This window comes from Atractosteus spatula, chromosome 25 (assembly GCF_055471065.1).
Source record: "Atractosteus spatula isolate fAtrSpa1 chromosome 25, fAtrSpa1.hap1, whole genome shotgun sequence".
Classification (NCBI taxonomy): Eukaryota; Metazoa; Chordata; class Actinopteri; order Semionotiformes; family Lepisosteidae; genus Atractosteus; species Atractosteus spatula.
Window position 1 is genome coordinate 3,053,009 of NC_142730.1, and position 12,327 is coordinate 3,065,335.

At 35.8% G+C, this 12,327-nt stretch overlaps 1 protein-coding gene across 3 annotated transcripts; it reads left to right on the forward strand.

Annotated features, from left to right (window-relative positions):
• Nucleotides 1–1,363: 1,363 nt before the first annotated feature.
• Nucleotides 1,364–7,891, forward strand: LOC148815077 (uncharacterized). Of its 3 annotated transcripts, none has more exons than XM_088905878.1 (7): nt 1,364–1,700; nt 2,993–3,059; nt 3,749–3,853; nt 4,705–4,819; nt 5,354–5,435; nt 7,223–7,444; nt 7,716–7,891. In XM_088905878.1, the coding sequence occupies exons 2-6, from the start codon at nt 3,017–3,019 to the stop codon at nt 7,439–7,441; spliced, it is 564 nt and encodes a 187-aa protein (XP_088762004.1). In that variant the 5' UTR covers nt 1,364–1,700; nt 2,993–3,016; the 3' UTR covers nt 7,442–7,444; nt 7,716–7,891. The 3 variants fall into 3 exon arrangements, with proteins under 3 accessions (XP_088762004.1, XP_088762005.1, XP_088762006.1); XM_088905879.1 differs by having other exon boundaries at nt 4,759–4,819; XM_088905880.1 differs by lacking the exon at nt 2,993–3,059.
• The last annotated feature ends 4,436 nt before the right edge of the window (nt 7,892–12,327 follow it).

Sequence of the window (12,327 nt, forward strand, 5' to 3'; positions counted from 1 at the left end):
TTAAGCTCTATAATCAAGAAACCTTGAGCATAAACCTGTCATGTGATTAGACAAACATGACCTAACTGTAGACATAACTGTAGATTAAATGACTTCTGGTTATAGGCCTTGGTGTGAATGTGTGCTTGGCTGTGTTTGTGTGTGCCCTGCGATGGAATATCCAATTGCTTGCAGAAACAGGCTCTGGAACCCTCCATGCCTCAGAATTGGAAGAATACTTTCAACAGATGACTTCCAGGAACTGTGTCAGGATTGGCCTTGCTTCACTCCTGTTGCTGCTTATTATCCTGTTAAAAAGTGAATAATAATAAAATAATAATAACAATAATTTCTATAATTAGTATAAGGTTGTTATTATTATTAGAAAAAAGCATACAATAAGTACAACAAATATCTCAGTGGGTCATGTGTACCATTCCTCTATATCTTAACTCAAAGTCTTGAATCTTGAGACCTGTTAAATCTAAATTGGACAGGTTAAAAAAGAAAAAAAAAAGACAGACAATTTGGGCGAGCATGAAGGGTGCTCATGAGGATGAAACTGAAAGAGCTTTTAACTTGTGGAACCTGCAAAACAAAACTGCACTTGTGTCTAAAAAGAGTCTCAAACCAATGCATGTTGCTGCCTTTTCATGGCAAACAACGTGCAAAACACAGGCTCTAAATACAAACATAAAAAAATAAATCAGAACCAGAAAGTTTTAAGTTCAAGTGTGAAAGGTTCTGTAAATCTCTGTCTCAGATCAATAGACAATATCAAAAGCATCATTTTAGAGATTGACTACAGTTCTTGTTATTGGGTACACCTGGTTTTTTAAAGTCCCATCTACATTCAGCAGATGTTATGAAAAACCTAATTTTAATGAACTGTTGCTGTTTAGAAACCCCTCTGAAGTCTCATTATACCTTTGATGAGACAATTTTTGCCTTGTATCTCTTTTATCTTCAGAAATTCAATTCTAGTTTAACTATTAAAAATGCAGTATTTCTCCAGACAGAACACAGACAGAGAAATCTGAAAGCTTACCAGGAAATAAGATACTTTTATTGTTTTAATATGTGATGTTTTTAGACTTTGTATCACATGGGTCACATTTTCACATATCACATTTAGTTTTTACTGTTAAAATAACTTTATAAGTCATGGTACGCCAGCTCAAGTCTGCAAGTTATATTTAAGACTATCATATATTTAGAAAAATGCACGTTCGTGCTGTCAAAAGAGGAAAACTCACGGTCAGTTCTTTAAATAGATCACTGGTATTTTCAAAACTGTTTCCAAATGCAAATTACCCAGAGAGGCACTAGAGAAGAAAAGTGTGCAGACTTGACTCCTATGAGTAAACAGAAAGATCAGCAGGTAGATGCACAGATAGTCAGTACTGCCACTGCACATGCTAAGAAAGACATGCTCCAAATTTGATTCGCTCATAATACATTTGGAAAAAAATCTCTATTGAAGATTTTTCAAAGAACCAGAAACATTACTTTGAGAATTTCATATTCTATCACTAACTTTGGGGAAATTCTTTCAAGACTTGCTTTATGAGCACAAATAAAGCACAAAATAGAGGCTATGTCAGATATACAGTAGGAAGTTTTTCTGCAGAAACGGTGTGTTCCTCTTCTCACTCTGACTAAAGGCAGGCTGACTGAAGACCTTCTGCTCAGATTCACCTAAGAAATATTTCATGAAAAAGGTAAGGCAATTGTCTGCGTATATACCATTTGCTTAAAAATTAGACAATATCTACTTTACTTCCACACTTCTAAATTTAGGTGAAATACATTAAGAAAAAAACAAGTCCATTGCAGTTCACCATATGTAATGAAATAATTGTGCCGTTTTTTTAATGAATATATAATGAGTTCACATCTACCCGTTTGTTGAACTTGGCTGGGGAACTGCATTGCTGTTTCTAGTATCGAGCAATGCAGTCACATTATCGATATAATGTAGTTTCTATCCCCTTTGGTTCTCTTATTCACAACGGAAACATTTAAACATTTTGCTTCTTATAGCTGGAATTTCTGGCTTGTTACCCCAAGGAAATTCCAATTATCTGGATATCCAACAGGATTCTCTAATTATTGTTAATTAATTTAGATGGGCCTCAATCAATATGTTACTGTATATGAGAAAACAACATGCTATATATGCAAAAATATATAGGCACCACAAACCAAAAGGAAACATTTAATGCAATACGTCAATACAATGTCTTCGCTAAAACCGTGCAACACAAGGTACAGGAATAATTAAAATATCTAAACCATAAATGAGTGAGAAATGCTGAGCTTGACAGAGGGAAGAAATACCTTTGAAAAAAACATATAGTTTAAAGTATATACTTTCAAGTTCAAGGTTATTAGTACTGTGCTTAATGTTTTAAAAATAATAGTTATTAAAAATATTCAGGCAAATGAAAAATGGTCTTTAGTTAACACTGCAAGAGGTTTACAATACAGCAAAGCTTTAATTTTAATATTGTCTGTGGCTATGAGAAACAGACTATTATAATATTTGGTATGAGACCAGTCCTATTATTAAACAAATGTCTGAATCTTTATGTGTGGTACAGTTTTGCCATTCAATTGTCTGCACATACAAGTGTTTCAGTTTTTAGAATTTAAAAATAGCACAAACAATTCTTCTTCTGTGGTTGAAAGAACTAGTTCAAAACTTGGTGGTTAATTAGCTACTTTGGGTACATAGATGCTCAGTGCGTCAATACTTTTGTGTTTCTGTGCAACACTTTTTTTTGGTTTAACACTGTCTTCATTAACTGATGAATGTGATGAACTGTGAAGGAGTCTGAAGTGGAAAACACACACAAACAAACAAATATCGTTTGCAATTTCAAAATAACACTGGTTAGAAACAGAATTACATGCCAGACAAACAAAAAATGTAACACGAATGTTACAATGAGTATTACAGTAATTCTGACTCCTGTGAATGACATTACTATTATATTTTTAATATTTTCAGGGATTTTATCATTAACTGAGAAGAATGGCGGCTGTCACCTACATATTTATTTGCTTCTTTTGCATTAGTAAGTGTTAAACTCTTTTAAATCAACATACGTTTTTTTTTGCTTTCAAAGAAATATCACAGAAAAGCCTCCTGATAAGAATGCATTTAATACATTTTAATACACGTTCAATGTTTGAGATTTTGTTGAAGAACATAAGAAAATCTACAAGTGAAAGGGTGCCATTCGGCCCACTTAACCTGTTTTGAAGTTAGTAGCTACTGTAATCTCATCCAGTCATTTCTTGAAAGAAAAAGAGATACCAACTACAGCAACATAGCTGGTAGCCTGTTTCACACTCCCAGTGAAATGCACTTACACATAGTTTTGATCTGTGTCTCCTGCTTCACGTTCCTCTGTTCATTCTGAAGAAGTCCATTGGGTTCACTTTGTCAATGAGTTTGCGAATGTTGAATGTTGGGTACTTGAATTGGGTCCCCTGACAGACTTCTCTTTTCAAGAGAACAGTTCTTATCAGTTTTTCAAATTTCACATTTCACATTTTTCCTTGTGTCACACTGCATTTGTACTTCTGATAGTAAACTGTACTACATGTGTATGATACACTGCATTCTTGGACCCACAAGTTTGTTAATACACGTTTTCTCAAATATGGGTTAGAATTTGCAAATCTATTTTTTTTCTTTATGTAAGTACTGTTTGAGTCTTCTGCTTGAAGCAGTGACGTGATTTCTGTTTATTTTCTTTAGATTCATTAGCAGAAACCACAGGAGTGAATGCAAGTTGTCAACAGTGTGTGGATATGCAGGGCTGTTGTAAGCACAAAGTGGTGAATGACACCTGCATTATTGGAGGTATGATACAGAATAAAGGAAATGACAAAGAAACAGTTTTTTAACTCCAATGATTTGTCAGTCATTGTTCAAATTCACACAAGCCTATCTGTCCTTTTGGTAATTAAGAATAACTGCACCACACTAAATGACCTGCAGATTTGCAATTTTGGACATTATTAACTGTGGAGGATACCCTTTACAGGAAGGATGGAGGTAACACAGTAAACCAGCCTACTTTGATATAAAGTAGAATTTTAACATTATTAATCTATATAAAACAATAGTGGTTAGTCAATAAACTTTCAAGTTGTTTGGCCAACCATAGATGGCTTATTCCATAATGACCTAGGATACTTTGGTGTAACCTTCATTATCAAAAGATATTTCTAAAAGTAGTAATATCAACACAATGGAAAAACAACACATTTACAATAGTGGTTTGTAATAGGACCCATACTTAATGTTCTCATCGGGAACTAAAAATTACTGTCAGATTAATAAAGCACCTTACGATAGCTAAGCAATCCGTTAGCAATTTGTCAAGTGGGGTTCTGAAAGCAATTCCAAATGGACATTGTTGAATAGGGAATACTGTGTTATTGTCTTTTTAACTATGATTAAGCCCTGTACCAGGCCCCTACTATCTATACTTACAAAGTAATTACTAAATGTTTAAGGGGACATCATTCCAAGTGGAAATTGTGAAAATCTCAGACAGAAAGAAGCTAATTCATTTTTATATACTTTTTATATTTAGAATCACAAGTTTTCAGTACAGACACAAAGTAATATCAACAGGGCCCACTCTGTCTACTGTTGGTAATACTTGGATCTGGCTGTATTCACATTTTTTTCTGATTTCCTTTTAGATTATATCTGGCAGTGCATTACTCATCCAAACACTATTTTTGGACTTGGTGCAGGTGTTTTGGGGGCTTCTTTCATCTTCTTTATCGGATGCTGCGTAAATGGGATATGTAAAAGGTCTGTACTGACTTTTGTTTCCATCATTTTTTACAATTCTAAGAAAAAAAGAAAAATAAGCTTTGGATGTGTCGCTTCTAACCCAGGTTTTGTGCAGAATACTGCAAAGTTGTCAACATTGTCTTTGCAAATACTGATTAGTAAGTAGTTGCATTGATTCTTCTAAGTATGAATGAGAATGTGCACTGGGAATATACAGTTTTACGTTATTAACATTCAGCAACATTAATATTTGCTTTCAGTCCTTGCTTAGCTTACTTTTAAGGCAAAGAATAAAACGTAAAAGTACTGCAACTATTCCCTTCCTTCTTCAGTTGAATCAAATGTATACTATAGGCACTTCATATGTGTATAAATATTGGTGGATATGAATATTAACATTTTATCCAGTCACAAGGCTACAGGAGACAGCACTAATCAACATTTTTGTCTATTATCAATTGCAAGACTTGTTCTTATGTCCCACCCTAGTCTGGGAAAGTGGTCCTTATGATTTGTGTATTGAAATATTTATGTTTAAAATTCTCCGTCTAGGCTGAGAAAACAAAAGAAAAAAAGTAAATCAGAAAAACGAAAGTGTCTTGAAACTTTTGAGATGGAAATAAATGACAAACAGGTAAGAAGAGAATGTCTGTTGACAGAAGGGTTTTGGGTTTTGGGTCGTTCTTGTCACAAGCTGCGAAAGAGCATGACTGGACTTAAGCCAAATGAAAGATTGTTACAAATTAAAAAGTGCAGTACTACATTTAGCAAACTGGTTTAATTAATTCCCTCAGGCATATAATATACATCCCTTATCAGTGACATTTACCGAAAGGTTTTCCTTAAAGCATTAACACAGTGCACGAGGATCATTTTAATCTTTCACTTGGATTAAATACCAATGTCAAGCATTTGATACTGTAAGAGGGACACCAAATGGGAGTGTAAAAATAGGACTGAGCCACTAGAGGGTGACACTGAGACACTCCCTAAACTAAAAACTAAAGAAAAGTTAACATTCTCACAAGGAAATCAGGGAACGGGCAGCACACGTGGACACTGTTCCCTATAGATAGTCACTCAGAGTAGACAGGGGTTGTCTGCTTAGATCCACACATCTCTGGGACGATGTGACCAAGTCTCAGAGGGGGAGTCTTAGTAAGAGTGTGAGGGGAACATAACGCACTTTTGACAACAACCTGTTGTTATACTGACCTTTAGGTTGAGTAGCAGAGTCAATCGTTGCCATGCTGGTACGAAAGAAGGCAGATACTGAATGGACTGAGTGGGATTTCCACTGTTATAGGTTCGGTCAAAAATAGGGGATGTTAGGAAAAGTAACATTAGGGATGTTCAAGACTACACCTAAATGTCCATATTATAAAGACTGTTCACATGCAAGTACCCCCCCCCCACCCCCTACACTACCTGTTACAGGGGATCTGTTACAGACATCTCCATATCCCTTTCAAACTACAGCACTACTTGTTATCTATATTTCTAGGTTTCTAGGAAAATCCATTATTTGGATTTTAGATTTTGAATAATTGTCTTTGTGTTATGTTGAGCAATTAATGAACCATTCATGACTGGCCAAGTTAACTTCGGTAATCTTTCCATTACCTTTTAATTTCCTCATTAGCAAGAAATGTGATTCGGCACAGATCGTAAACAGGTGAAAGGCACAGGGGGGATTTGGCAATGCCCTCCCCCCATATCAAGAGAGCAACAACACCTTTATGTCATAGGGATTGGAGCAGCCCCTCAGAAGGAGTCACCAGCAGACGAGCCAGGTTTTATCAAGTGATGAATCAAGGCTTGTAGACAACCCTGATGGGAGTCCATGAGTGGAAATGCAGCTATCCAGAACAATACGATAATTCCTGTGCACAGCAGATGGACAGTTAGATGTGGTGATCTGCACAGAAGTGCAGTTCCTACAGCCCTCACTTGTAGCCTGACAGGATGATGCTACCCCAAAAGTCCTGGATTTAACATTGATGATCTTCACGTGGCTTCTTTCAGACATAACAATATTTCAAAAGGATGACTTATATCCTCATTCTGCTAGTGTTACCAAAGCTTTGTTGAGATCAGAGCAGTTATAACTTGGATGTTTCATTTGCCAGTATTTGAGCCCCACTGCACATCTGTGGGATGAGGTGAGATCATGTGTAGCATCTAGGAATCACATATCTGTAATACTACCTATATCCTAGCTATACTAGATAGACACTAGCTTGTCCAGGCTCTGCAAGAGGGATAGGCAAAATTCTACAACCCAGCCACCTGTAATCTGGTGCAAAGCATGCATAACAGAGTAACAGATTGTATTACTTCCAGCAGTGGCTATAAAAATATTGATTTGCCTAATAGCTTTGTGTATTTGTTACGAGTTAATTGAAAAGTTTTCAAAAACAGGCCCCACTGCCAATGGACACATCTCAGGCCCAGACCAATGAACCCCAAAACAGTGAAAATGTGGAGGAAGCAGATGTGGACTATGCCGACATCGACCTCGAGAAACTCAAGGAGAAGAAAGTCCCCGAAGGGACGGAGAAGCCTGCCAACTCAGACTACGCAGAAATAAAACTCACTGTGCAGCACGCTGACTGTGATGATGCCACAGAGACAGTCTAGGAGGTAAATGCAATTGACAACTCCAGTCCTAAAGAGAAGGCTGGTGAACACAATATTTCCATACATTTAGAAAATCTAGCAGAGACCACAGGACAGATAATGTGTGGGGAAGACTCTAATTCCTCTAATATTCCAAGCCGGTATATTCATTATAAAAACAGAAATATTAATGTTCAAAGAGGATGAGCCCTCCACACTCGAGTAAATAACTTCTATAACTTTCTATGACTTTCTATGTTTCATCGTTTCATCCTCTCCTATGTTTTTTCCTCAGACAAGATGCTTCTAAAGTAGTGTTGTGATATCGGATGCAGGTGGTCGAAGAAGACAACACCAAAGATACCTTTTGTTCAGCTTTTTTTTCTTCGTGATGCTTTTTCCCCTACTTTTGTCCTTTTAAGGTTTGTAATTTATAAATTGATGATTTATAATAAATGAGCTTTCGTCTAAGGAAGTGATGTCCTGTGTCTGAAATGTGTTGTTGGGCCTGAGTAAAGTTTGCTAAGAAATGTAAAGGGTGAATGATCCTCCAATTGCTCCAAGTACAATTGAGGTGATTTAGTTATTGTGGAGTACCTGTATTAGGACTATTGCTCTCCTAGACCTAATGATCTTGATTCTGTCATAGTTATTACCATAGTCAAATGTCACTGATAATACCAAAATAGATAAGCAAACACTAATCTTCAGAATCTTCAAAAGAAATGTAAGAGTTAGGCCAATAAGTGTGAATAAGAGTATTCAAACACTTCATAGATGGCACTTGTTGATACAGATAGCAGACTAAAAATATAAAACAAGAAAAACAATCTTGAAACATCTCTACGATAAAGACTTTTAAAGATTTACAAGATGAAAAAGAGTCAAATCTATTATCTAGTCCATGTGGGGAAGCAATAAAAAAGCCAAATAGAAGATATATAGTTAGGATATATAGTATAACATATAGAATAGGATGTACTGTTAAACGTGAGGAAGAGTTTGTGCAGTCCAAGATTGTATTTCTCCTTCCTCTAAGTCAAAAGGAGTTACAAAACAGAAGAAAGTGCTTCTGAGTCCTCAATGCTCCTTCGGTTCACTGAACATCAGGAAACATGAAGACAAAATTTACTTGTCACCTTAAGAAATTATTTTAAAAAAATGCCTGACAAAATTATTTCAAAGGCATTAAGTACTTATGTGTATCTAACAATGCAAGTGGTAAACTCATTTCAAACTTGCCATGGACAGGTTTTGAGATGTTGAATCTTTAATAATTTTATTGATGTAAAGTGAGATCTATGTTATCGTTGTCATTAATTATAGACAACTGTGAGTGTTGTGCAGCATGGTTTCTGCTGCCTTATCCTGAATTTTAGAAATAGATTGTGTATTGTTTATTGCCATAACAAAATAACATTTACTCACCTTTACCATTTTAAATAACTATGAGTAAACCACACGTCATCTTCTGAATCATACAGAGCTTGGGATAGGATAACGTGCTAAGCCAAAAATAGAAAAGCAGCAAAAAGCTGCTGGTACTTTGTCCATATATATTATTCAGCTGATGATGTATGATTTCATGCAGGAAGTGTGCATATACAGTACAGTATAATAATACTTATACGCTTTGGTCAGAAGATAAAACAAATACATGGATCAGAGGAAATAGCAAATTGTCTACAAATAAATTCATGGGGAAATGTTTTTTTCTCAAAATAGACAAAGGTGCTTCAGAGGGGCTACTTCTTAGCATACACAAGATAGATATGACACCAGGATTAGTACTCTGATCTTTTTATTGACCTTTTCCTGGAACTGTTTTGCCATTTCAGTAAAAGACCCACAGGACATTTCAAGGCTGTAGTGCAGCCATTTTGCAATGTTAAAACATTGCTATCAAGCAAACAGAAGCAGAAGCTATCAAGAAATGCATAGGCTAGGCTATTGTAGATAGATGTTGAATTTAAAATCGTGTCATCTTGATCTTCTCTGAAGAACAGCACACTCCACAGGTGTTTTGAAAAAGGTAAGAAAATGACATTTTATCTACTACAAACTAGGTACTTTCACATTACAAACGTTTTTACCTAATCCAAATCTCCAAAAATGTATTGAGAAAAGCTCAATTTAAACATGTAGATTTAAACACAAGTACAGACATAAGCTTGGAATTTGAAAACACGATCATGCTCTGCTAGTTACATAACTACTCTATTCCTTGTTAGAAAGATTATGGTCTGTTAACAGTGGTTGCTCAGTGGCATCAGACAATGAAAATATCTGCATTAGGTAATGTACTGTTTTTGTGGTATTGTACAAACAGTTAAGTCTTATGTGCAGAAAAAGTTTGTTGCATTCATATTACAGATAATGGGACGTGTCACAGAGGTTTCAAAATAAAAAAAATCCCAATGTTTTACTGATAAATCAAAAATGAAAAATAACATCAACCACCAATTTGACATAATTAGGGTTAATTTTCTAAGACCCTGAAAAGTAGATGCATTTTGTAAATGTATTATTTTTCAAGATATGAAAGTATAGCTGTCTACATTGTTTTAGTTTAAAAGAAAATGGAACCACAATAGTGTATAGTTTACCTTGAGTAAACATAATTATTCTGATCAATGCCAACTAAAGACTGCTACATGAAAAGCGTGGCTTTGCGTACTTTGTTAGATTAAATTAGTCTTTGAGAATATACTGTATTTTTAACAAACAGGGGAATCTGAAATTCTAGAAGAGAAGGAGTTCTGTAATGACACTGAATTATTAAATTACTTAAAAAGTGTACCCACTTACACTGTATGAAATTAATGTTTTTTTTCTATTTTCAGAATCTCATTCCGTAAGAAATATGACTGGCATTGTTGGCATAGTAATCTTGTTCATTGCCAAAGCTAAATAATCAGTAGTACTACATATCAATAATTTTCTTCCGAACAGCTTCAGTTAGAGGAATCTTGCCAATAACATTGCCATATTCATCAATAATTCATGTGCATTGTAGCATATCATCCTGTATATTCTAAAAAATAATTCTTACATACATACTGTACGAGACTTCCTTCATCTGTAACTATTTTATTCCCATCTCATGGAAGTAATCACAAAACAAAAAATATTCCTTCATATATTATGTGCATTTGTTTTCAGTGCTGTATTTTCAGAAGTATGTCTACATATGTTTACAGTATATTAATTATATAAAACTATGTTTACACCAGTTTTGAATGCAGAATGGTGCGATTTTGCACAATATGCTGTAAATAAAATATTGAAACGCTTATGGCCGACAGGTACTGTGTAAGAGCCGGCTTACCAGAGCAGGTGACGACTGACGACTTTCAGATCTTCTAAGCCCCACCTCAGGACTGATAACAGGTGTCAATTTATCCGTTAACTGTGAAAAAAAAGGTAACCCACCTTCTTTTTCAGGCATCCTGGGTTAAAAAAGAGACTGTGTCTTGCACTAGTAACAAGACCTCCACAATAAAGTGCTCTAATATGAGTATGATACAGAAGAATTTGGGGAAATATGTCTGAATAGCACAGTTTAAACACAAGTGCATTTAAGTTTCTGTTGAGGTTTGTGTAAATACTAAACTACTAATAGCACACTTCAGAAAAGGATATAGATATTAACTAAATTATTATTTAACTAATGGGACACCCCGTCAACCTATTGAAAATAGATACTGTACTATTCAAAGCATTTATTCGAAACCCATTTCCACATTTTCCCTTTGAAAACCTGTAGGGAACACCATGTTATTGCTGCAGGTGATGTTTGTTCACCAGTAGGTGGCACTCTTCACTTTGGACCAGAATTATAAGTCACCATGCTCAATATGGTAACCAGAGATCCAGTGAAGATGTTGAATCATTATTAAACTACAGCTTTAACTACACCTCTGCAGACATTGTACTGTTTAAATTAACAGTGTGTAAGCAACACATTAAGCTAGTAGAGATTCATTTTCCTTTAAACGTGTAAAACAAGCTAGGTTTCAACAGGAGAGACTAATCTTACTTTTCAGCATGGAATAAACCTCTGCTTATCTGTTACACTGGCAGTCAACATATTCAACATCTACATCAGAATCCCTGAATATTTTTCACTGAGAGAGATGGGGATCTGAGTCGATTTAAGTTGAATAGAGACAACCTCTATAAACTCTTCAGCAGACCTTGTTTGATATTTTTACAAGCTTGTCACACATGTACAGGATGAGCAATCGCCCTTCCAGAAGGCTAAGGAGCCTCACATCACGCGTCATAAACCTTGCGCCGAGGAAAATAGACCCAGACTTCAGCGCCACAGAGGAAACGGATGTGTAATACGCCAGGATAGAATTTGCTCGACAGAAGAAGAAGAGCACCCCTGCAGAGAACAAGTCTGAGCCTGCCGCTTCAGTCTACGCAGAAATAAAACACACGCAGGAGAGAGGGAAAACCCAGAAATGAAGTCTCTCGAGAACCTCAAGCCTTAAATGAAAAACTGGCTGCTAGTGAAAGTGAACACAAAGGCAACAGCAAGAACAATAGTTTTGCAAACTCCACCCAGAAAGGCCTGCGACACTAGAACTTTGAGACCACAGCACAGACTTCCACACCACTGTGCCACCCCTCTGTCTGTGTACACTGATGGCAGAAACTAAAATCCCCCTCATCAACTGAGGTAATCTTGTACAATAAGTAAGAACCAACTTGTGACAAATGGGTTATTACAAAAAATGTGTAATACTGAATCATAACCAACTTGAACCTCCATTTGAGACCTTTAGAATAATTAAGAATTCTTTACAGAATTACTTTTTAAAGGTTAACAGTATTGTCTTTTTATTACATTCACAGCTGGTGTCGCAGTGTTCCACTCCAGAGCAAGTCCTCTTTAAACC

Excerpts from the sequence above, each read along its gene's own strand:
- LOC148815077 (XM_088905878.1), top strand. The coding sequence starts at position 3,017 with ATGGCGGCTGTCACCTACATATTTATTTGCTTCTTTTGCATTA. Across the intron at positions 3,060-3,748 it reads TATTTGCTTCTTTTGCATTA|ATTCATTAGCAGAAACCACA; the intron begins GTAAGTGTTAAA and ends TATTTTCTTTAG. Across the intron at positions 5,436-7,222 it reads TGGAAATAAATGACAAACAG|GCCCCACTGCCAATGGACAC; the intron begins GTAAGAAGAGAA and ends TTTCAAAAACAG.